The sequence below is a fragment of the Lissotriton helveticus genome, chromosome 3_1 (assembly GCF_964261635.1).
Source record: "Lissotriton helveticus chromosome 3_1, aLisHel1.1, whole genome shotgun sequence".
Taxonomy (NCBI): Eukaryota; Metazoa; Chordata; class Amphibia; order Caudata; family Salamandridae; genus Lissotriton; species Lissotriton helveticus.
In genome coordinates this window covers 559684211-559711207 of record NC_136061.1, presented here as the reverse complement: position 1 = coordinate 559711207, position 26997 = coordinate 559684211, and the positions used below count along the sequence as shown (strand labels likewise).

Sequence of the window (26997 nt, the reverse complement as noted above, 5' to 3'; positions counted from 1 at the left end):
TATTATAAAGGGAAGGAATTTGCAGTTAGAAGACTCCATCATTAAACGGGATTTAGTAACTGCCAGCCAAAACAAACAAGATCCCAAGACAGCCTTATTTTAAGCAAAGGTTTTAAAAATAACAAATAATCTCCAATCTCTGTTACCAAGTCTCACAAAGAGAGAGACATGGGGTACCATTTCTATCTCAGCTTCTCTCTATTGCCCATGTGTTAACAGTGAATACAATCAAACAGGGATATATGCAAATGAAAATGGCAGATGCAACACCAAACCTGGTTTTATTACCAAACTCGGAGGGAAACAAAATCAGACTGAGCCTTACCACTTCCTGTACACCAATGACACATTACCTTCATATCAGTCTCTCTTGGAATGTGATCCTTGAAATCCTCAACTGAACTGACAAGGAAAGGAATGTGGCAGGATAAGACCTAGGAGAAAATAAAAAACAAAATCTTAAGTGAAAAAAAAAAATAATTTATATTATATATATATATAATTTATCAACTGTTTCACACGGCAAGGGCAAAGTGTAGAAGCGGATAATCAGCTCACTGATGTGCAGACAAACACGGATCTGCACAATGTACAGCATGGGAGTAAAGTGTTCATAGAGGAAATAGTGGTTCAGGAGCCTGAGGTCCAGGATGGTCCTGAGGGAGACGTACTTCTCGAGGACGAGTGAGTAAATCCATTTGCTCTTATGATGGGGACCACTGGTTACATGGCTACTTATTGTAGGAGTGTTTGGGATGTTCTCTGCTGTATGGTTGTAGAATGGGATGTAAGGATGAGATGTGAGGTCTTAGGCAGTAGCCGTGGTGAAACATTGCTAAAGCTCACTTGTCTGATGTGATCTCCTGCCAACGAGGAAGGAACTCTTGCAGCGTCATCCTAGTAGAGGCGGGGGTGGGGGGGGGGCAGTGGGGGTGGGGGGGGAGGTCAGTGTTTAGACGTGGAGGCTTCTTTGCCAGAACCTCCCTAGCTCTAATTTTTGTTGCCCTTGTAGGGACTCCTGGGGTACCTTATATGTGTCTGTTGGTGGTGGGACTGCTGCTGCCTCTGTTAGGAGTGGGTAGGGTTCTGGGAAGGTGACATTAAAACCATATTTATACTGTGTCTCTTACAGGAGATACTTTGGAATTAGGTCTGAAGGGCACCCATGGCTTTTGCCGTGTCAGTGCTCTTCTTAAGCTTTTCTTGCATCTGGTCAATCTGTGGATTGAAGAGTTTCCCCATCGAAGGGCAGGTCTGATGAGGGTGCTGGTTTTGACTCTTGAGAAGCGGCATCCACAGCATCTAAGGCACAACCGATAGGTACAGGAGATGGTCTTTCCTTAGGCCACTACCTCACCTGTCCTCTTGAATTCTGCAGGGAAATGCTCTTGAATCTCTCCAATTTGCCCTGTAGTATCAGGAGAGGATGCCAATAGAGTTAGCGATCTTCGAGTGGGTAGTGTCTCCTACCGCTATCCTCTTCACAGCAGCATCCAGCTTTCTACTCTCCTTGTCGGGCAGGGGAGCATCGCCCGTGGCTGGAGCATTTGCGACCTTGCACGCAATATGTAACACAAAGTAATCAGGAGGGTCCTAACCCCTGATGAAGACTGGGTCATTGGGGGAGGACTAATATTTTTTATCCACCTGGGGCGCTACCAACCTTGGCTTGATGGGCTCTTTAGATGTGTCTGTGTTGACTTCAACATACCCTTTCACATAGGGAGGAACTGTACTGTCCTCTCTGACATGGACAATGTCGCCATTAAACAACTGTCTACCTCAAGGGCAACATGAATATCCACTTTGTGGAAGGTGGCTGCACTTAGTATCACCTCTTAATACGCTGTGGCGGTAAGTGGGGGATGCCCTTCCCAGATTGTGATTCAGGCCAGGATCTCCTGAGGGATCAACCTCACAGTTGTCCCATGGGTCATCAGTGGGCACCGGATTGAATGGTGCATCAAAGGGGTCTTTGGAGTGGAAAGGCCTGCATTCCAGTAAGAAGAGTTTGGGGAACGCTCTGATGAACATGGAGGAGGTGATGACAAAGATGGTGTTGGAGGTGGAGGTGGCAGTTGAAGAGGAGGGAGAGACTTGTGGGATGGGCTTGTGCCCCTGTTCTTACATCTTTTATACTTGGAAGCTGGAGGAGGATCCAAAGCAAACTCTTCCTCAAAGTTTAGTTTCCTCTTGCACAGGCAAAGTTTCCATGAGCTTGGAAAGCAGTTTTGTCCTAAGTTTCTCCACCTGGGGATGCATGAATAATAATTTCTGTCTTGCATCTAGTTTCTTCTGAAGCTGCTGAAGGGTGAGTTGCTCCAAGTCATAAGACCCAAAGGGGTTTTCAATACCGATGGCACCTTGATGTTGGGTCGGGTCTCAGTGCCAGCACGGAAAGGGCCTTCAATTTCCAAGGCCTGTGCAGTATTTTTTAACTCCATGGGCGTGAGGGGTCAGCACCTGTGGATTGGTCCATTGCAGGCTCCCAGGCCTTTGGCCAATGCCATCCATAGACTCACGGAGGTAGAGGTCCAGAAGGCTGTGTTTTAGTTCATGGCCCAATGCCCAACCACCTCAGGCAGTACTTTGTCCCCACTTGAGGCAAGGTATTTGCCGTAATACATGCTATGAGCACAAGTTCAAGATTCTGACAATAGTCACAACTGAAGGTGAAATATTTCCAGAACGTCAAAAATATTGATTGTACTGACTTAATGAAGATTTGACCCTCTACTATCAAAAATCAAGGCACACATATTATATGTTGAACTTACAAAAACATCCTGCAACACCATTGGTGGTTAATTCATACTGTTAGTTCATCTCCTAATAAGAAATGTCCAGGCTATACTGCCACCTAAAATAATAAAGGAGTCTATTTTAGAATTCCAAATATTTAGAGCTGGGTTGACATCCATTAATATCAAAACTACAACTTCACATGATCGCATTTCTTCAAGCTTGATAATTGCTATGCATTGTTGTCCTTGAAGGCCTCTTCATATTCATCTTTCAGCTAGTGTTTCATTCTTTGCAGTCAAATGGGTGCTAATGTTTGTCTCTATAATTTCGAGTCAGCAAGAATAAACTTGCTACTTTGTGTTAACAGTACCAATCACACTGCTCAGTCCCTTGGTATTAACTTGTGTCCTTTCACAAGAATATCTTTATCCAGTAAAAGCTGAATTGCCTAGCAACACTTTGCCTCTTGTCCGGATATCCATACATCCTCCACATAGGTGCTGTACTTCTCACAAGCCTTATTGCAGAATTAAGCTAAGTTGGAAGGCATGCACAGTTATGTTTGAGCACTATGGGGATGCTCGAGAGCTGTGCCGCAATATGGGTGCCGACCAAGGAGGATCCAGCAGCCGGAATGCCAATTCAGCATTGATCTCGTCCTACCGCGGTGGCCGCCGGCACCCAGGGACTGGGGCTGATCCTTGAGGTGCAGGGCGACTCAGGGAACCTGGTTGTTTCTTCGTGGGACCAGAGGATATGCCCTCCTGGGAGACGACTGTGAGCAAGTGCCGCCAAGAGTTGTCAGAAGTAGAGGGGGGAGATGCTGAAGGAGGCCTGTCATGCCTCCCCGAAGGTGACTGATCTGGCATCCTCTGAGGCCCATCTACCCTAGCACAGGGGAGAAGTGAACCGAGTACCACGGTAATGGGAGCTGCGGTGGGCCCATGTGGTAGAGGTCGGCGACGAGGAACACTCTTCACCTGCAGGTGTGACTGTACTATAGCAGCAGTGCAACTGAGCCGTATTGGGCCCTAGGGTCACTCGAGCCTGCTGCCCAACATCTCCTGTGCTCCCCCGCTCCCTTCTGCCTGGAAGCTACACGTTCTAGCCCATGTGCCTGGAGAGTCTTCGAGCCCTCTGCTCGACAGCACTGCCTTTTGGACTTCTATGCTTGGAAAAAACTGCATACTTCGTGCAGGAAGAGCGGGAGCCGTGGGAAAGCACAGTAGTAGTCAGACCAGACTCAGACTGTCTCTTGTGGAGAAGTGTGGCTCACTGGTTAGAAGCGGCAGACCCTGAAGCAGAGGTCGGCCCGGGACCAGGGTTCAATTCCCGACGCGGCAGGGTCTTGGGTCAATGTCCGCGGACTCGATAATTCTCGCCTAGGTGCCTACGCTTACCATGGGTCCCATTCTGCAACTCTGGGCAATAGCTTGCTTAATCTCCACAACGGCCCTAGCAGCGCCGGGGATGCCTGGCTTCACCTTGGGGGTGCCCTCTCACAGGGAAAGCCAGGACGGGTTCCCCAGCGGTATACAACGCCAGGACGCCACGTAACGAGGTAACAGTGCGCTTTACAAGTATACATACATTACATTACATTACATTAGGCGGATGGATGCGGAGGTCAGAGGAGCTTCCCTGGAAAAGGATCTCCCCAGGGAAGATCTAAACACAGATTTGAAAGCCTTGCTAGCTGAGGTGCGACATATCACACACAATAGACACCCTCACTACTAAATTAGATAGGGTGAACGACAAGCTGGAAAAACAATACAACCGTCTAGATCAATTGGAGCGGCATGTGTCTGATGCGGAGGATGATGGTATAATACACAATGAACAACTGTTAAAGATGGGAGAGGACCCGGAGCTCATCAATGCAAAGAATGAGGATTTAGAGGCCTGCTCTCGACAGAACAAAATAAAGGTCCTAGGCTTGCCTGAGTCCACTGCCATGGGAAAAACTGAACTCTACATTGAGGAGAGGCTTAAGTATCCATTTGGTGCACGATTGACCGACCATTTCTCAGTGGAGTGCGATCATCGCCCTTCAGGCCCGAGGCCCACACTTGGGGTCCAGGCGCTACATTATTGCCGGTCTTTTACATTACCGGGGTAGAGATGCCATCCTATGTCTGTTGAGGGAGTCCATGGAATTGCAGTATCAGGGGCATAGGATCTCAATCTACCGGAATTTTACGCTGGCTGTATAGAATGTTCACCAGGATTCCCTGACTGCTAAGAAACTTCTCTTGTCATGTGCCCTTCTGTATCTGGCCCAACTGAGGTTAACTACGCGTGGGAGACCCACTTATTCACCAACCTTAAGCTGGCCCTAAAACTCAGCCGAATACAGGTAAAAAAAAGCACAGAGAGGAGTCCACGGCAGACAACCCTGGCAGATGGCTCAGCCACAATGACTGAGCTGGAATGCTGGTTCCATCATCTGACGCCCTGTTCATCCACACGTGGATGTGACTGTAAAGAACTGCCTGCCCAGTTAGCGCCCCAAGTCCCCCATCCTCTTTGACCCTGTGGGGCGCAGCCTTCCTGGGAGTCACTGTAACTGTGGATGATTCTATGACTGTGAAACTCGAGGCCAGGGCACGTCTGGCCCGCCGCGGGACGTTTTTGGTTACACTGATGATTTGGACAAATGCCTGTTTTCTTTGACTACCTTAGCCACACCCATCCCCCATTGAGACGGAAGACTGGCCTGGCCCTCAGGCACCCACTGGGATGGATACCGATAGTAACATAAGTTGTCCCTCTGGGGAATTACATTGTTTGATTGATTGGTCTGCAGGGTGGGAGTGCGTCTTCAATGAAGTTGGGTTATTGAAGTGGGTGGGGGAGGGATGGGATGCTGCTGTGTTGTTGCTGTTTTTGTTAACTGCCTTACATGCTCATAGTTCAGGAGCTGCACCAGGGACATCGTAAAGATTTTAGGGGCCCTGGGACAAATGGATTTTGGAAGCCTCTGTTCTGAAGAGCCTTGAATCAGCTCTTTCATGCCCTCAGCCTTTAAGTTACTGGCAGTGCACAAGCACACTGGTCCCAATTCTAAATGTGTTGGACATCTAATATTTTGGTATAGTGACCTGTGTTTTCAATATTGTAACACAGCAGCAGCTCACTAATACTACTGCAAATAAGCTCTATAACATATGAATATGTGAGGTTCTGTTTTGGTCTAAAAAACATTTTTATTGATGTTGCATGCAACATAAACACAACATTTATGGGGAAAATGTCTGTCATAGACTCACACATTAAAAATAAATGAAAGAAAAACGGTATTTGAAACAATCTATTTATAAATTATAAAGGCGATGGGGGCAAGACTCTCTGCAGAACAGAGCTGGCTCTATCAGGGGCCCCCTGAAATGCTGGGGCCCTGGGCTAAAGTCCACTTTGCTCATGCTTTAAAACGTCTCTGAACTGCACCTCTGCTTGCATATACTGAGTCTGACAGCCAGCTGGGGCGGTTTGTGGTTGGCATGAGGGCCTTGCTGTTTGGCCTGCAGGCACGAGAATTATGTACTACCCAAAGCTAACGCAACTTTGCTATTGTGGAATATAAAAGGAATCATCAGCCTTCGCAAGATTAGACAGCCATTTGCCTACCTTCAGTGACATAAAATAGATATTGCTTCCCTGCAGGAGCTACATACCTGACTGACCAGGCCCACAATAGGCCACAGTGGCAATAGTGCTTCGAAATGGCGCAGAGGTGTGGGATGTTGAAGGCCATTATTTAATTTTGCATGGTATATTGGACAGCAAAGCGGTTAGCCTGGTATGTGATTTTTGCCGAAATGTTGTCTTTGTGGCATCGGGTGCTGGGCTGCTCAATGATACTTTGGCATAGCGATTTTAATGTAATCCTCTGCCCCCACAGGGATATGTCCTGAGTCGGCCAACAACCTGACACACATGCAGATGTGTAGCTACACATCATAATCTCCGATCATAACCTGATCAATATATGGGGGGAGGTGACACACTGAGTGGCCTGGACAGCAACTGCATCTCAACTTCACATAATTCTTGGTTGCAAACTGATTACTGTCTACTATCGAAAAATGTTGCAGGCCTGGCCCAGGGTGCGGTAAATGTGTCATGCACGCATTCTGAACACACGCCTATTGTGCTACAGTTATATATGGCTGAGGATGGGGACTGGGCATTCTCATTGAGACTTCTCCCCAAATGCTCAGGGTGACCAGGTCTTCCACTCCGAGATCAGAGATGCAATTGTGGAATACTTCATGCACAATACTCACTCGAAGCAATCTCCAGGTGTGTTGTGGGAGGCATTTAAGGTCAATATCTGGGGGGGGGTGAGGGGGGGGGGGGGGAGGATCCGCATGTCCAAACAGATGGGGATGCTGCACGCCAGCAGAGCTTAACTAGCATGTCTTGATCAAGAGATATGCATTCTAGAACATAGTTACTTTGCTACCAATGACCCACAACTTCTGGCACAGATACGTTCTAAACTTTCTGCCTACCAGAAGGACGCTGAGAGAATAAACCCACTCCTTACATAAAGAAGAGATAGAAAACTCTAGCGTCTTTGCACCAGGCATGGCGTGGGACTCCCTATGTTTCGGATGCTGGTGGCGAACACTGCTATTCCACCTGGGAGTTGATGTGCATGGTCACAGAATACTATGCAAACTTCTATCAACCTTCTATCCTAATGGCCTCAGAAGCTGTACGAGAATATCTTGGTGCCATACAATTACTACATCTTATTTGACACTTAGGTCATTATCCGCATCATCCGTGACATGCCCAGCGGTAAGACCCCTGGACAGCCTCAACTTTCAGTTCTTTAAAGTATATGCTGAGCTGCTAGCTCAGCATCTTCTGGCCCTGTACGAGTAAGTCAGAACCACTGGACCACTGCCCACCACGGTCCACTCCTGGTCACAATGAACAAGCCGGCCAAGGCCCCAAAATTGCGATTTATATCGACCGTTGTCTATGATCAACAACAAAATACTGGCCAAAATCCTTACCGACCGCCTGCTACCGCTCCTTCCATATATTGTGTGCCCGGATCAGTCACGATTTGTACCTAGTCAGTCAATCGGGCATTACCTGCGCATGCTGTTTGCGGTGCTGCACATGCTGAATCCCAATGTGCCTGCTTTGGCAGCCTTTACAGATGCCACAAAGGCTTTTGACTTGTTAGAGTGGCCTTACCTAATTTTCCTCTTACAGCGCATCAGAATTAACCCAAGTTTCCTGCAGTGGGTCACTCAGCTCTACTCATCTCCACCAGCACAAGTTCAGATAAATGGCATTATAGCACAAGCTTTCGTGGTTGGCAGAGCCAAGCACCAGGATTGCCCTCTCTTTCCAGTGCTCTTCGCGATCGCCATGGAGCCTCTGGCAGCTAGACTTTGACAACATCATTCAGGGCGTGAACTGACTTACATTTCGGAGGCTCATTGTCTCCATGTATACTGACGATGTCAAGGTTTATGTCCAAGACCCTGTCTACAACTTGACTGCAGTCTTGCATGAGTTTGTTTGTTTTGGTAGCCTAACTGGCATTACGGTCAAATGGGCAAAGTGTGTGATCTTTTCCTCGATTCCTGCCACCCTCAGATTTGCTACCGATTTCCCATTGACAGTCTGGATCAGCAGAGATATCATGGAAATCTGGTGTGATAACTGCAGTCAGACTGTTACGTGACTGGAGGACAGGGTCTCCAGATGGTCTAGGCTGCCTCTGTCGCTGGCTGGGAAGATGTCCGTGGCAAAAATAGCAAGATTGCCTAAACTCCTTTACCTCTTTGTGAATATCCCTCTACCAGTGATGAGAACTTTTTTTAATCACCTTAGATCTCTTCTGGAGACACTTATCTAGGGTAGAGGTCAGCCCAGATTGACATAGGAGGTGCTGCCGCTTGAGTATGGGGTATCAGCGTCCATGATCTCGAACTATAGTACCTGTGTACAGAAGCACAGTGTGCACACTCATGATTTCACCTGGTCTTGTATGCTCAATATACAGCTGTGGACACCAAGGATGTAGCCCTCTCTTCCCTTAACATTGTCCTGTGCAAATTTGCCCGCATCTGCAAGACCATGGGGATTCCCTACAAGAAAACACCCATCAACCAGAACACAGTCTCTGCTGCAGTCTGTTACTTCTTCCCAGACAAGCAGAGTTTACAAGAGAGCAGTTCACTTAATTGTATTCTAAAACTCATGAACATTTTAGCCAGATGGAGAGATGTGAAATCTGAAGTGACCCACAGATGGGGGATGCAGTCTCTAACACTGCCCATTAATGGCCTCAATTATGGTACAACATAAGCAAAACACTCTTTGATTGGAGCAGAAGGTAAAAAAGAGAATATTGAGATCAGGCTTGCTACTCATGAAAGCCTAAAGACCTACCTAACAAAAGGCTGAGTACTAACAGACTATGTGAATGCATAGATGGAGTCAATAAATAAAAAACAGTCTATAATGTCAGGTGGGCCAAAAATGTTAAGAGGGGGATGGGAGCGAGAGAGCTAGAGAAGGAGTAGGGCAGGAGTAAAAATGCTGAATTTGTTAATAGCAAATGTAAATTTTGATAACTAAAGGGGCCCAGTGTGGGTCAAAAATCTATATGTACACCTTCAGACTACATAAGCACCCCAAACCCATCAGTGGCTGTAATGGCACCCCTTAATGAAATGGATGGCAAATGGAAAATGGGAGGATAGATCCTCTTTGAAAAATGATATATTTTGCTGAAGTGTTGATCTTTGGCGTTTGTTTGGAGACTCAGCAAGTAAAGTTATTTTTTGACAACTAACTATGCAGAGAGTGCCACATTAATAGGGAATGTTGAGGAATTCCAGACTGTTTGTTGTGAGAAAAAAATTGTGGTTTAGAAAGTTTGTACAGTCAGGTGTGTCAGATTCTCATGCGTGTTCTGCTGCTTTTAGGAATTAAGTGGTACAAAAGGGGGTGGTGATGGACAGAGCATCTGAACCAATCAAACACTCACACCCAGTCAACAGATCTGGGTTTAATCCATCACCGTTCTTTAGCCCACTCTGCCACCCCAGTTCAGACATGGCCGTATGCAAATCAGTCTGACCCTGTGCCTCATGGGAACAGTCCAGCCCGAACTGCCAAGCCATGCCTTCCCTGGACCGGAAACAAGCTTCCGAGGACCGGTTTCTGGCATTTCAGCCGTCTTCAGCCCGGCTTGCTTGAATCCAGTGGCAAAGTGAGCAAGGGAGTCACGTCTGAGCATACCATGCCAACTTATGGCGAACAAAGTGGTACAAAAGGGGGTGGTGATGGACGGAGCATCTGAACCAATCAAACACTCACATCCAGTCAACAGATCTGGGTTTAATCCCTCACCGTTCTTTAGCCCACTCTGCCACCCCAGTTCAGACATGGCATATGCAAATCAGTCTGACCCTGTGCCTCATGGGAACAGTCCAGCCCGAACTGACAAGCCATGCTGTCCCTGGACCGGAAACAAGCTTCCGACGCCCCTTTTTACAACACTCTGCAAAGCAGCTCCCTTGGGCTTACTGGAGGTACCTGGTGAGCTAGTTGGTACCCAGGGACCCCCAGTATACAAGGGAAATTATTTTCCCCTCTGCAAATACGCCAGGGGGCGCGTTTGCACAGGGATAACTAATTCCCCTTGAATACTGGGGGTCCCTGGAGGCCAACTAGCCCACCAGGAACCTCCAGTATGCGCCATGGGGCTGCATTGCAGAGAGGTGTAAAAAGGGACGTGGCCTCTTTACATGTCTCTGCAAGGCAGCCCCCTAGCGCATACTGGAGGTTCCTTGTGGGCTTCTTGGACCCCAGGGACCCCCCAGTAGTAAAGGGTAATTATTTCCCCCTCTGCAAACGCGCCAGGGGGCGCATTTGCAGAGTGGTGCCTTTATGTTTTTTTAGGGGATCGGCAGGGTACGCGTACCCTGCATGTATCCCGGGATTTTTCCCCCCCAATTTTTTTTGGGGGGCCCTTGGGGGACCCCCTGAGCAGGCCTAGGGGGTCAGGAACCTCCAGTATGGCCAGGGGGCTGCCTTGCAGAGAGGTGTACAAAGGGGCGTGGCCTCTTTACACATCTCTGCAAGGCAGCCCCCTGGTGCGTTTGCAGAGGGGGAACTAATTACCCTTGAATACTGGGGGTCCCTGGGGGCCAACTAGCCCACCAGGAACCTCCAGTATGTGCCAGGGGGCTGCGTTGTACAGAGGTGTAAAAAGGGGCATGGCCTCATTACACCTCTCTGCAAGCAGCCCCCTGGCGCGTTTGCAGAGGGGGAACTAATTCCCCTTGCATACTGGGGGTCCCTGGGGGCCAACTAGCCCACCAGGAACCTCCAGTATGTGCCAGGGGGCTGCGTTGTACAGAGGTGTAATGAGGCCCGACCCTTTTTTACACTTCTCTGCAACGCAGCCCCCTGGCACGTTAAAAGAGGGGGAACTAATTCCCCTTGCAGACTGGGGGTCCCTGGGGGCCAACTAGACCACCAGGAACCTCCAGTATGCGCCAGGGGGCTGCGTTGCACAGAGGTGTAATGAGGCCCCGCCCCTTTTTACACCTATCTGCAAAGCAGCCCCCTGGCGCATTAACAGAGGGGGAACTAATTCCCATTGCATATTCGGGGTCCCTGGGGGCCAACTAGCCCATCAGGAACCTCCAGTATGCGCCATGGAGCTGCATTGCAGAGAGGTGTAATGAGGCCACGCCCCTTTTTACACCACTCTGCAACGCAGCTCCCTGGCGCATTTACCGTGGCGGAACTTATTTCCCTTGCATATTGTGGGTCCCTGGGGGCCAACTAGCCCACCAGGAAACTCCAGTATGCGCCAGGGGGCTGCGTTGCAGAGAGGTGTAAAAAGGGGCGTGGCCTCTTTACACGTCTGTGCGAAGCAGCCCCCTAGCGCATACTGGAGGTTTCTGGTGGGCTACTTGGCCCCCAAGGACCCCCAGTATTCAAGGGGGCGCGTTTGCAGAGTGGTGCTTTAATTTTTTTGGGGGGGGATCGGCAGTGTACGCATACCCCGCGATTGTTTAAAAAAAAATATCTTTTTTGGGGCCTTGGGGGTTCTTGTGGGACCCCCTGAGCAGGCCTAGGGGGTCAGGGTGTTTCTACCCTGCCCCCTTTTCTTCGTTTTCACCTTTGTTTCCCTGTTTTCTTGTGACTCGGTTCTACCGAGGCACAAGATAGCCGCCAACACTTCCGGGTTTCGAGTGTTGACAGACAGTTGACAGCCAATCAGCATGCAGCTCGCGCTCGTAAGTGAACGGATCTCCGTACGCGTGTAGAACTCCATCTCTAGATATCGCTATGATTTTACTTTGAATTTTCTCAGTAACTACTGAACTGATTTACACCATTTAATAAAAAGCACAATCTGCGAACCGAACTCTACCTCTCTGCCAAATTTGGTGTAATTCCGTTCAGCCGTTCGGGCTGTAGCCCTGGCTAAAGGTCCCTATGTAAAATTGCATGGTGAAAACACGTTTTGGGACCCCCCTTTTTTCTCTGCCCCCACTTGACGAATTACCCCCAAACTTTCAGGGAAGGAGCGGAACCGAGCAGGCGATTTCCTTGGAGAAATTCACAAAGATTCGTCCTCCAGAGCCAAAGTTATTCCAAATAGAATGTTGTGGATTTCCTATGGAAAGTAGGTTTTAACTATAACTACCTACTGGCGACCGCCAGTAGGTAATAAATATATATATCGTGTGGAGGAAGTACAAACTGTTATAAACTTAACGAACGTACAGCTATCTGCTAGTGAGACATCTATTCTATCATTGGGCTTGTCATTCTGTCCTAAGGGAAATTTCAACTATGCGGATTGCCGGATTGATGTGTACAAGTTTATAAGAAAAATCAAACTAAAGAAGTTCCATTTGTTACAAGGAACTGGGAAACAGAAAATACCATTGGCTGGAACTAGTGCAATATCATCATGCATAACAGTACAAGATGCAGGACTCATGCAGGATTTACATGATCTACGTGACGAAGGCAATGTCACGTTAGAGCCTCTTAGCCAAATGTCCAGGGAATATGCTCAAGGACCATTAACAAAATTTAAACCAAAATCTAAATTTTGCCCAGTTATGATACGCGATAACATCGATATCTTTCATGATAAGGTAACACAGGAACTCAAACCTTTATACAGAAAACAAAATGAAGCCAAAAGGAGGTATACGGCAAAGGAGGACGCATATTTTAAGATCATGAAGAAGTTGAAATCCAACAAAAACATAATACGCCAAGCTGACAAAGGAGGAAACATCGTCCTCTGGCCTTACAATATGTATATGGCAGAGGCAACCAGTCAGCTTGCCGACACGGATTGCTATAGGCGCAGTGATATGAGAACAGTGAAAGCTTTATGGGACAATTTTTACTCGTGCCTAATAGCATGGAAAAGTACTGGGCTGTTGTCAACAGATGAGCTTCATTTCCTTAAAAATGACAATCCAATAATGCCAGTGGTATATTTTCTACCTAAAATCCACAAAAATAAGACCCATCCTCCGGGTAGGCCAATAATATCGGCATGTGGCAGCATTATGGAGAATGCAAGCAAGTATGTCGATTACTTCCTCCAAGAGTTTGTGCGAACATTGCAATCATTCATATTGGACACAGGTGACTTGCTACGAAAATTTGAAAAAGTGGTGTGGAGTGATGATATGCTATTGATTTCTATGGACGTATCTTCATTATATACTAGTATACATCATAGAGATGGCCTTAAAGCAGTAGACCATTTTCTTAGGAAACGTCCAATTTGTTATCTAGAACATAACAAAATGTTGATGGCTATAATCACAATGTAAAAATAACAACAGGGGGGAGAGAGAGAGAAGTGGATCCAGTCTCCCTAGGCGTCATGAATAAACAAAATAGAATCCACAAGGTGGTTAGCAGTGGTCCCTAAAAGGATGGGGAGCACACCGTGTTTTTTAAATGCCCCTCACACACCAACAGGCCCCTTGGTGTCATGCTTCATCATTGGGGCCTTCGCACCCCTCTACGGGATGCGGCGTGCTACGACAAAACGACTACGTAGGAGCACTTGACAGTGAGCTATGTGAGGGTGTGTATTGAGTGATGTGAGTGAGGTGAGGTGAAAAAGTGGATAAAAAATACCTGGCACTAAGGATAAAAAGAAAATATTTTTATTCCGTCCTTGGCTGGTATTAGTAAAAAAGTGCAAAGACTGGTTGAAAAAATACGTACTAGGGTATATCAACCAACAACAGTGTCAACATGTTTCGGAGCACAAGGCTCCTTCTTCAGGACGAGGATATGCACTATGATCCTCACCTTACTCACATGGAATGTGAAAGTGTTCAAAAAATATAAAAAATACAATGTGTAATATACCTATCAATGTTTTAAGTGAAGGTATGCTCGTTGCGCCCAATTGGCGTTTGAAAAATTTAAGTTCAAAATTCGGAAGGCCTCATGAGCCTAAGCGTAGTATTGGGGGTATCACTCCTCGTTTCCCAGTCAACAACGGTGACTGCATGGAACGATCGCCTGCCTTCCCCTCAACGCTGCTCCGCTGGAAGTCACTTCCTAACACGGTGTGCTCCCCATCCTTTTAGGGACCACTGCTAACCACCTTGTGGATTCTATTTTGTTTATTTATAATCACAATGTGCCTTGAAAACAACTATTTCTTGTTTGCAAAACAGGTGTATCAGCAAATCAGAGGCGTAGCTATGGGGGCATGTTTTTCCCCTAGCTACGCCTGCCTACACATGGGGCTTTGGGAAAAGCAGGTGGTTTTAATGACAGATGACAATCAATTTGTGAATACCCAGATAGCTCATATGTTCAGGTATATAGATGACCTTTTGCACATCTGGAAGGGTACCAAGAGTGAAGCTCAGATCTTTATTGACTCTCTGAATGTTAACAATATGAATCTGCACTTTACCAGCCACATTAGCAAGTCCTCAGTGATTTTTCTTGATGTTGAAATATTCATATCAGAAAATCTACTCAATGCCAGGTTGCATAGGAAAAGCACGACGGGCAACTCCGTACTACATGCGGAGAGTAATCATCCAGCCCATCTGATCCGCAGCATCCTCTATGGGGAGATGCTGCGGATCAGAAGGATTTGCAGCCTTGATGCTGACTGTATTAAAGCACAGGGGGAATGTCGTTCCAGATTCATTGAGAGAGGATACAGCCCAAAAATGATTGACAAAGCCACCAACAGAGCCAACACACAGAGTAGATCTCGGGCATTGGTGACCAGAAGTGTAGTCAGGACTATCCCAAGAGAGGATCAACAGTTGAGGCTGATACTAACATACAGCAATCAACATCATGCGACTAGAAGAATCATCACAAAAAATTGGTCTCTCATTAGGAATGATCCCACTCTAGGGGAGAAACTTACACGCTCTCCCAATCTGACATTTAGAAGGGCTAGTGCTATGAGTAACACACTGGTCACTAGTAGTCCAGAGGTAAAAACCAGTGATTTATGGATCTTGGGTAGCAAAGGGTACATAAAATGTGCCACATGTAAGGCATGCAAACAGGGTGTCAACAGGACGGAATATCATAGTACCTTTAAAAACAAGCCTATCAAAATAGATAAAAAACTGACATGCCGAACTGAATATGCCGTATACGTGCTGGAGTGCCCTTGCGGTTTAAAATATGTGGGGAGCACAAAACCCCAATGCCATAAAAGGATACTCCAGCACTTACGAGCAATTAAAATGGTGACGAGTCTTACCCAGTTGCTCGGCACTTTGAGGCTATGCATGCCAAGAATCCAGATGACCTAAGATACTATGTAGCAAAGGGTACATAAAATGTGCCACATGTAAGGCATGCAAACAGGGTGTCAACAGGACGGAATATCATAGTACCTTTAAAAACAAGCCTATCAAAATAGATAAAAAACTGACATGCCGAACTGAATATGCCGTATACGTGCTGGAGTGCCCTTGCGGTTTAAAATATGTGGGGAGCACAAAACCCCAATGCCATAAAAGGATACTCCAGCACTTACGAGCAATTAAAATGGTGACGAGTCTTACCCAGTTGCTCGGCACTTTGAGGCTATGCATGCCAAGAATCCAGATGACCTAAGATACTATGTGGTGGACTTCATTCCCCCGTTAAGACGAGGAGTAGACAGAAATGCTAAGCTGAGAAAGTTAGAGACAAAGTATATACTTGAGATGGACACCAAAAGTCCAAATGGATTGAATTCCACCGAGGATTTTTTACCTTTTTATGAAGAAATTCTGTTTCTGAATGAAAATATCTTCAATTAATTTTCATCAATGAATTCATATTTGCCGTTCGCTAATTATGAAATATAGTTTTTTATTCACCAAATATTTTTTAATACATTTTTAGGGTTTGTACACTATTTATAACTACACATTGCACTTTAACTTGGACAATTCTTGCATTGCCCACTGGGGCTTTATTTATTATGTGGTCTTGCCACTGATGTGCTTGATGATGCTATTTTCTAATATGTGAAAATATTGGGCTTTTGTAACATGTTGTGATTTTGTCAGTTAGGAACTTCTTGCACAGATTTTAATTAATCGTGTTCATTAAGTTAGATTTTCCTTTTTATGACTTTTAAATCGCATTCAGATTGATCTTAAATATTTATTATAAATATTTATTGATGTATTTTGCACCAAGCATCAGCAGCTATTTTGCACATCCAACATATCGTATCTTACAGGTATAATTATGATGTGGTAGACACTTAGTCTGTTGTCCATTTTCATTGCACTAACGTTTGCACTGTCACTTTAAATATCATGAACTTCCCCATGTAACTTGTCATGTGATCAAGGTCCGAGGAGGACCGAAACGCGTCATGGCGGAGGTGCTGGGTGCAAAATAAAAATATTGCAGCACGACTTTGGGTACGCTTCATCTCTGTGGAGATTGTATTCCTGTGGGTGAGACGAGTACAAGGATATATATATATATATATATATATATATCTATATATAGATATATATATATAATGATATATATATCATGATATATATATATATATATCATGATATATATATATGTATATATATATCTATCATGATATATATGTATATATTTTTTTTTAAGCTGGCCCCCTGCCAGGCCTCTCCCATTCACCTCCTGCGCCTTTTCACACCTCTCAAAGCTGTACCAGCACTGTACTCACGGAGCTCTGTGAAAGCACACTGGAATTTCTTTATAAGGTAGCAATGGTGGGGAAGCAACTTTTGTTATCCACTGCTGCTACATACTAGCGTTTAATAACCAGGTTTAGGATCCGGTATTGACAATAGTGGTGCTCACAGAGAGCCATCCATAACAAATATATTACATTCATATATTTATTCATACAAAATCACCAACAAACAAATTTCAAAATGAAAGCAAACATGTGTCTTACATCTCTAAGTGCTTCTTGTGCTAGTGAACGGAATGATAGTATAACGCCAATAATAGTCATTCTCTTCAACACACTGTCAACAGCTGAAAAAATGTCAACAAAAAACATTAGGGAACATTTTGGCAAAGAAAACAGTAATCATTATCCGAAAAAAGCACACAACAAACAAGCGCAGTGAAGGCATTTTTTTTTAGAAAGTTACTCACTTACAACGCTAGATCTCCCATGGAATAGTTCTCACCACAAATTACCACCATCATATGAAACATGTCCTTAAGAGGGAGGATCTTGAAGCACTTTACAAAAAGATTCAAATAAAAGTGGGTACTACGCTGGAGGAAAATGCTACTTACCTGTAACATTCAGCTTTTCTGTGCACACATCTGCCATCTAATGTTGGGCCATGGTGCACGTTGTTTTACTTTGACGAAGAGGTTTTGAGATGAATTGTGATACCTACCTTAAAACCAAAACCATCAGATTACCTTAGATTGTATTTTTATCCCAGGGTATCAGTAGGTGCAGAGCTGTGAAGCTGTACTATAAACTTTATGACCACTGGTGGATGAAGAATTTACTTAGCTTTGGTAGCGCTCTTTCTTGTGGATACACTATTTAACTGCAGATTTCTCTCTTAGAATACTACCCAGGTGCAAGACTGGAAGTAAAAACTATCTCAGCAATGCTTCTGCATTGCTGCACTAGAAGGCAGCGTGCAGCTCCACACGGGCTCTATACAGGCCCAGAAGTGACATAGTGGAGCTGCATGTAAGCACCAACCCTGCTAGCTAACATCAAATTCCTGTATGACTCTTTTGCTCTCTCAGACACGGACTGTGCAACAATTGTTGGTACCAGTGTGGTAAGTAATAACTAGGGACCTTTTCACATGTTAAAATAGGCCACTCCTCAGAACAGGGAAGTTGGAGGGCAGTGAGGAATCTGCTGTTAAATAGAATATCCACTAGAAAGAGTTACCAAAAGTAACCTGTTCTCCTGATGGATACCTCTAACTGCTGATTCCTTACCTTAGAATAGATGCATAAAACAGAACCAACGGAACCAAATAATAACAATGTGCAATGGTCCTGTCCACTGTGGCTACGGATCTCGCACTTCTGCATGCAGATCATCGAAAACTTGTTGACAGGGTGGACACAGTGGAATACAATCTTGCTGACCTGCAACCGCAATTGCAACATGCAACACGCGCACTCTTCCATACAGGCCCTGTTGAAGCGTATTGATGTCTTGGAGTGGAGGGCTGAAGACACTGAGGTAGATTCAGGATAAAACAATGTTCGGATTGTGGGTCTCTCTAAGGGGACAGAGTGCTGAGACGCTGAGCAATACCTGGAGCAGTGGCCGCACACACCTTCTCGCAGTACTTCACTACTGAACGGCTGCAAAGAGGCCTGACAAGAAAGCCCCCGCCTGGATCCAATATCCCTCCAGCAGTATTCCGGTTGCAGCATTTCTGTGACTCAATGCCTTATGAAACCAGAAAACTTACGAAGATAAAGCTGGCCAATGCACATGTAATGTTCTTGACTATAGCATCACAGCTCAATGCCAATGCAGCACCCATCTCGTGGTGAAACAATGCTTCCACAAATTAGAGCTGAAATACTTGCTGCTGTTCCCGGCGCATCTCCATGTGGTCACGAGCAGAACCACGCAATTTTTCATCTCTCCTGATGAGGCTTGTCACTGGCTGGAAACCTATGGCCCTCACAATGCTGGTGCGGATCGTGCAAACATTGGAGGTTGCCACGGTCGCTCTGGATGGCACTGATCTTCGGCCCCTAAGTTGGGGCGCGATTTGGAACAGATCATTAGAGAGTGGTGCACAGCGTTGCAACAGACTGCTGCTCTCACAGACGAAACAAGACATTAGGGCCATGCAGATGATCTGCCCTGGTCCTCCAGCGATAAGAGTTCTGTCACCTCCGGGCAAACTACTTGCCCCCTACGGAGGTGACTCCACAAACAACTGATGACATTTTTTGACCTGCCCTGTGCCTTGTCTATCATTCACCCATCATAAACAGAGTGAAGAATGGTCACCTAGGTCTCTTACACCCCATGAACACATGGCGAGCTGAAACTCTATGCCCCTTCTCTTCATGACTTACGTTAATCCTGCTTATTTTTTTCCACAGGAAATATTGACAGTTGAGCTACATGGAATTAGCCCATTACTCTGTATAGGCACTAACTGTTGATCACACTAAGGGTATTAACCGCCTCTTGTATCTGAGCTGACCACCCTTGCAGAGTTTTGATCAGTACCTAAATGTTAACTTCAGATTGGTATGGGCGGGCGCTCATTTGGCGTACTGCACATCTGGTATTCATTAATTTGTGTATTTTTTTTTTTTTTACCTAGTTATGCTTTCTTATTTCAGCTTTATGCTTGCTGCCTGGTCTTCCTGCTTTTGCCCTTCCTCCCGCTGAACATCACCGCTGCCCACTTACGATGGTTCATACCTATTGCTCGTGCTGACCTTCCCCCACACACATCAACACATATGACATTCTCTAAAGTGCTAATTTGGAATGTTCGCAGGATACATACCCCTGTACGTAGATATGCCATTTATTCATACCTCAAACACCACTTTGCATATGCCGCTCTGCTGCAGAAGTTCCAGTTGAGCCCTGATGTGGCTAAGTTACAGCGCCGTTGGCGTGGACAGATGTTCATAACTGATTTCACCTCCTACACCCACGGGCTTTTGATCTGGGTGCATCGGGGGAACTCATATAAGCAGGACAAGATGGCCATTCGCCCAGAGGGCAGATATGTCCTTGTGAATGACAGAATAGATGGTTGTCATGTCTTGCTGGGCAGCATATACTCCCCCAACACTGATTAGGTCCAATTTCTGGATGTGCTTTCCTGAGTCCTGTCGCGTTGGAGTGGAGTACCATGGTTATTAGGTGTTGGAGTGCGCCGGATATCGCCCTAGACCATTTGTTCCCTCCATTGCCCTGTACGACTGCCTCCTCGAATGCCTAATCGCTGAAAAACTAGTTGCAGAATTGGGGACTAGTGGACATGTGGCACAGCTGCAACAAGACTACAAGGGTCTATTCCTTTTATGGTGCATCTCATTCTTTATACGAGAGGATTGATAGGCTGATCGGTACACTGAACCTGGCCCTCTCACGTAGTAGTGGGGAGGTGAGTTGGGATATGTTGCTGTGGGTGGGTGACAGGGCTGCGTTTGGTGAGTTACAGATGGCATCAGATAGTGCGTGGTTGGAGAGAGGAGGTGAAATGTGCTGGCGGCCCAGCTGTGGCTTGTGGGCTCGTGGGTAGCAGTTTGGTGTTGAAGTGGTTGGTTTTAAGTTGGTGTCCTGGATGCAGCAAGTTGGTGTTCACACTGGTACGTAGCAAAACAGTGTCAGCAACTGTCACCAGCGCCTATATAAACAAAGAGCTCAAGTCCGGGCCTTGCGAAGGCAGCCCAGCTAAGTCTGGGCATGGCTTGTGAGGTTGACCTGTGTGCTCCAACTAAGTCCTCCTTTCCCTTGTTGGCTTTCCAGGAGTCGGAGATTGAAAGTCAAGGGGTGGCTATCTGCTAGGACTATTACAAGGCAAGTTATTGTTATTGCTTATTTACAGCAGTTATTGATAGCTCTGTTGAGCGATTGGTGCGTAGTTATTGGCAGGCACAGTTGCGAATGACTTTTTTACTCTGGTCTTATCTTATGTTAGTACAGCATATACTGCCACAAAGAATTCCTAGCTGTTGCATGAAGACTAGGGCTGTTGGGAATTGCTCTCCCTCCTCCCCCAGTTTTAGTGTGGTGGTGTGTTCCATCTTCTCACCTGGAAATGATATTAAGGAAGCCACGCTCTGGTCGTTTGATTGCTGCAACTAATCCACCCAATACATTCCTAATATTTTTAAAAAAAACTATTTGTCAAAAGAAGTCTCAGTTGTCTCCGCTGAAGTCCCATCTTTCAATTTCAATCTTTTTTCTTCCGAGTGGTAATGAGGAGGATAAAACAGAAGATGGCTGCAGGTATGGATCAAGTTGTTGATGTGCATTTGGACCCTTCACTCTCTAAATGTGCTCTTACATGTAAGGGAGGTCGAGTTGGCCAAAGTTCTCTCTCCTCATTAAAGATAAGTCTACTGCGTGGAATCCCTGACTTAGCAGAAGCAGGAGCTGTTGCCAGGGAACTCGGCCCATGTAGTTATCCTGAGTTGAACTAGGTGGAGCTGGAGGCTTCTACACAGCTATACTAAATCGAACTCTGCAAGTGGCCCTCCTGGCAACCAGAAGTCCTGTTCAGTTAGATCCTATGGATTCTAACTTTGGACAAAATGTCTTTGCAGCTTTAAAAAACACACATCTCATATGAAAAAATGTTTTGGCTCTCACAGTGAGGTGATTGACAAGCGGCTTGTTGGGTTGGAAAATTTCACTTTGCCAGACATAGGTGCTTTTAATCATCAGGATCGGATGCAGGAGGCATGTTTGAAATCATCTGCACCTTCGGGGTGGGGGAGGGGTGAGCTTGAGGGAGAGGTAGGGCGATTTTGGCAAGGCCTCGCAATGTTTGCTCAGCTGCCCATCTCTGCCTGCATTTCATAGTAGTACAACTTTACTAAGGGCCCGTTAGCCTTGCTGAATTCAATGAACTCAAAGATTTGTGAATCATTTGTGTCCTCAAGAGCACGATGCAACGTGCAGACGTCCTACCTAGAAAGGGGTGGTGAGGGAAATGCTTCATCTGAGTTATGTTTTGTATTGAGAAAGAAGTATCTTCTATTTTATCTTTGTTAGAAAGAGCGGGGTCTAATTCTGATCATATGTTAGATGTGCTGTCTCCACTTTTGTTGGGGTTCAACATCTTACTTCCTCTGGTTTAAGTCAAATGCAGGGGCAAAAGGTAAATGAGTTGAAATCACAGGTCACTCAAGTCAGTAATATGGTGAATGTTGGGTCAAAAGAAATTGGTATCAAAGTGGGTAAGCCCTGTGGGAACAGGGGACCCTCCCCCTGAGGTAACTAATGTAAAATCTAAAGAAAAACAGGTGGAGGACAATGTGTATTCATTAAAATATTTATTTCAGGGGTGTAACTGGGATGAACTAGAGGCACAGTTCACGTAAAAAACCTTACCCATTTTTCCAATCTTCAATAAAGTGGTAACTTGAAAGGGGGAGAGGAAAAAGAAACGTTAAATTATGAAATGTAAGTTAAAGAAAACTAAGGTCTGCAAGTATTTCTGTGGAGTCTATCTCCTGTCGAGTCTGAATCTCCTGACCCTTCTACAATGTAATGTAATGTAAAAGGCATTTCTATTGCACACTTTTACTCTGACGAGTGTCCTGGCGCTCTGCACTACCAGTGAGGAGAAACTGAGAGAAGCAACATCCATCATGCAAAAAAAGCCATGTTTTAAACTTCTTCCGGAACTGGAGGATAGATGAAATGCATCTTAAAACCAAAAGGAGTTTATTCCAAAAAGATAGTGCTAAAAATGGAAAGGACTTGCCTCCTGTTCTGGACCTACGGATTTTTGGGATTTTGGCCAGACACATGGAGGGAGCATACAAACAAATTCTTGCTCTCAGGTACCCTGCTTCGGACTGATGAAGAGCTCTGTGGATCAATAGAAAGGTCTTGAAAAGAATCCTCTTCCTAATAGGAAGCCAATGCAGCTCTCTAAGATAGGGGGATACCGGAGTTCTTAGAGGAAAGCAAGAAGCGTTCAGGCTGCTGCATTTTGGACCGCATGCAGCTTCCTGATGAAATAATCAGGTAGGCCCAGGTACATTACATTGTCATAGACAAGTCTAGATGTTATCAGAGCTTGTACTACCAGTTTCCTACCAGAGAGAGACAAAATGGAGAAACTTCCTCAGCACTTGTAGCAGACCAAAATAAGTCCATACTACTGCATTAACCTGCGCTAATTAAACAAGAGGCCTCCTTATAGGCTACCTTTTATGTTCATTGTTCCAGCACTACTACTGGTCTGGTGATATTACACCCTCCTGGAATGGAATCATCTCTGTACCCTTACATAAAAAAAGACCGACGGCATCTCGCACCAGATATAGACAAATAGCCCTTCTAAGCAAATTATTTGCCAAAAGCATACTACTTCATCTTCAAGAATGTGCGTTTAGCAATACTCTCATACCTGCTGAGAAGACAGTTTTTCACCAAAACTGTAGTACTTTTGTTTATGGCTCTGCAAACCTTAATAGAAAAGTATTCTCAGTCTAGGGGCATGCCCATGTATTCCACTTTTATTGATTTCTCCACAGCATTAGACAGGGTTGACCGGGGAAGTTGTGGAGAAAATGAATATGCTACTTACCAGTATGCATCTGTTCTTGGCATGTAGGGCTGCTGACATTCATATCTATCGCATAGATCGCCGCCTAGTGTTGGGTCCGGATGATTGCACATTGTTGTCCTGGAAGAGTCTTCGAAGTATCACGAGATAGGTGGCTCCTCCCCTGGACTACAGTGCGCATGGGCATCGACTCCATCCCCAGATTGTTTTTAGCCATTGTGGCGAAGATGGAGTGTAACAGTGTGAGCGATGACCATGCTAGAAGTAAGTTTGAATTCTGCAGCCGCTACAGGCGCCGGGGAGGAGGGCGGGCGATATGAATGGCAGCAGCCCTACATGCCAAGAACAGATGCATACTGGTAAGTAGCATATTCAGTTCGAGGCATGTGGGCTGCTGAATTCATATCTATAGCATAGAATATATAGCAGTCCCTCCATTACCGGCGGCCGCCTGTGCCAGCTGCAGACGTTTGAAAAAGTGTCTTAAGAACAGCCTGCCCCACAGCTGCCTGCTGCTTGGAGTGCACATCTACACAGTAGTGTTTAGTAAATGTGTGTGGTGTAGACCTTGTGGCTGCTCTACAAATGTCTTCCAAAGGGATATTACCAAGGAAAGCCATGGAGGCCCCCAACTTGCGGGTGGAGTGGGCTCTGGGGGGGGACCGTTAAAGTGCGCTTAGCCTTGTGATAGCAAATTTGAATACACTTAACGATCCACCTGGCTATACCTGCTTTGGAAATGGGGTTGCCTTTGTGCTGGGCTGAAAAGGCAACAAAGAGTTGTTGTGTTTTCCTAAAATCCTTGGTCCTATCGATGTAGTACATCAAAGCTCGTTTGACGTGAAGAGTGTGGGGCATTCTTTCGGCTACAGTCTCTGGGTTTTGAAAGAACGCGGGCAGTTCAATGGTCTGATTGACATGGAACTGTGAAACCACCTTAGGAAGAAATTTAGGGTTAGGGCGCAGCACCACCCTGTTTGAGTGAATTTGTATGAACGGCTCTTGGATAGTGAGCGCTTGGAGCTCACTAACACGGCGCAGAGACGTAATGGCTATTAGAAAAGACACTTTCCATGTTAAAAACTGAACCACGCATGAATGCAGAGGCTCGAAAGGTGGGCCCATCAGCCTGGTGATCCACATTAAGGTTCCATACAGGAGCTGGCGGGGTCCTGGGAGGGATGACCCGTTTCAGTCCTTCTAGGAAGGCTTTAATGGCAGGTACTCTGAAAACGGAGAGATGCTGCCTGTTTTGGAGATAAGCTGCTATGGCGGATAAGTGTATCCGAATGGAAGCATATGCCAGCTTGCATTTGTAAAGATGTAACAAATAACAGATGATGTTGTGAGTGGATGCATCTAGCGGGTTGATGTTGTGTTCTGTACAGTAAATGACAAACCGCTTCCATTTTGCTGCATAGCAAGCTTTGATGGTGGGCTTGCTTGCCTCCCGTATGATATCCATGCAGTCGGTAGGCAAGGTAAGGTAGCCAAATTCTAAGACTTCAGGAGCCAGATCGCCAGGTTGAGCTGTTGCGGGTCTGGGTGCTGAATGTCGTCATGGCTCTGCATCAAAAGTCTGGGCGTGAGGTGCAGCCTTTGATGCGGTACCACGGAGAGTTCTAGAAACGTGGTGTACCATGGTTGGCGTGCCCACGTTGGAGCAACCAGGATGAGTGTCAATGAGTGTTGCTTTAGCTTTCGTGCCACCAGTGGTATGAGAGGTGCTGGGGGAAAAGCGTACGCAAATTTGCCTGACCAGTTCATCCATATCGCATTGCCCTGCGACTGTGGGTGAGGGAACCTGGCGGCAAAGTGTTGGCATTTTGCGTTTTCTCTTGTGGCAAACAGGTCTATCTGTGGATGACCCCACTACTGGAAGTACGGGTGGAGTACTGATGGATGTATCTCCCACTCGTGCATTTGGTGGCTGTACCTGCTGAGCAGATCCGCCATCTGATTGTCCTTGCCCGGGAGGTGTTCCGCCATGAGGAAGATGTTCCTTTGAATGGCCCACTTCCACATGCTTTGAGCCAGATGAGACAACTGTGGAGAGTGTGTGCCTCCCTGCTTCTGAATGTAGTACATGGCCGTCATGTTGTCCGTCCGGATCAACACGACTTTGTTGCACAGATGTACTTTGAATGCCTTCATTGCCATGAAGATTGCCATCAGCTCTAGGTGGTTGATGTGCATCTTCCTTTGCTGCGTAGTCCATAGTCCCTGCACTGTGTAGTGGAGTACATGAGCTCCCCAACCCTGGGGAGATGCGTCCATTGTCAGGATAAGTTGTGGCACAGGCTCCTGGAACGGTCGGCCCTTGCAAAGGTTGTGTGGATTCCACCAATGCAGAGAGTTGTATGCCCGACCGGTCACCAATACTAGGTCCTTTAACTGTCCGTGAGCCTGATTCCACTGACGAGCCAAGCACTCTTGAAGCGGACGCATATGTAGCCTCGCGTGCGGGACTATGAAGATGCAGGAGGCCATCATGCCTATCAACTGCATGAACACTCTTGCTGGAAGCGAGTGTTGCGGTCTGAACTTTTGGATGAGCGACTGAATGCTGTTGATCCTCACAGAATTCGGCTGAGCTGTGGCCGCTAGAGTATCTAATACTGCCGCACATGGGCTGGCTGAAGGTGCGATTTGGGATAATTGAGTGAGAATCCCATACTGTGAAGAAGGTGAATGGTGTGGGACATGTTGGCGGCGCACAGCTGGGCCGACTTTGCTTGGACAAGCCAGTCGTCCAGATAAGGGTAAACGTGAACGTTCTGCCTCCTGAGGTGCGCAGCCACTGTCGCCAGGCATTTTGTGAACACCCTGGGCGCCGTGGTCACTCCGAAAGGAAGGACCTTGAACTGATAATGCCGACCCTGAATCGTGAATCTGAGGTATTTTCTGTGTGATGGATGTAGTGGAATGTGAAAGTATGCATCCTTGAGATCCAAGGTTGCGAGGAAGTCTCCCTGGTTGAGCAACGGAAGAACTTGCTGCAGCGTCAGCATGTGGAAGTGTTCTGAGAGAATATACTGGTTTAGGGGTCTGAGGTCCAGAATGGGTCTGAGCGACCCGTCCTTCTTTGGGATTAAGAAGTACAGGGAATACACTCCTGTGCCTTCTTCCTCCACCGGCACAAGCTCGATTGCCCCTTTTTGCAGCATGACAAGTACCTCCTGCTGCAATAAGTGCAAATGCTCTGTGGACATAGGAAGTTGTTTTTGTGGCATGTTGGGTGGAGTGGACGTTAACTCTAGACAATAACCGAACTGGATAAGTTTCCTGACCCACCTGTCTGTGGTGATGGATTTCCAGACTGGCAGGAACTGCTGGAGCCTCCCCCCCGACAGGTGTTGTGTGGTCGGGGGGCAGCGGCAAGGCGTCACTGCTTGGTGGTGGCAGAGGAACGGGAGTTGTTATTTCCACGGCCTCTGCCTTTGGCACTGTTGCCCCGATAGCC

At 46.3% G+C, this 26997-nt stretch overlaps 1 protein-coding gene across 1 annotated transcript in view; it reads right to left on the bottom strand.

Annotated features, from left to right (window-relative positions):
* Nucleotides 1-26997, bottom strand: part of NCKAP1 (NCK associated protein 1) — a 577107-nt gene that overhangs the window by 91084 nt on the left and 459026 nt on the right. The window contains exons 25-26 of the mRNA XM_078680487.1: nt 17207-17289; nt 354-434 (exon numbers count right to left, since the gene is read on the bottom strand). Coding sequence (XP_078536613.1) covers nt 354-434; nt 17207-17289 — 164 coding nt within the window. The remainder of the gene's footprint in view (nt 1-353; nt 435-17206; nt 17290-26997) is intronic.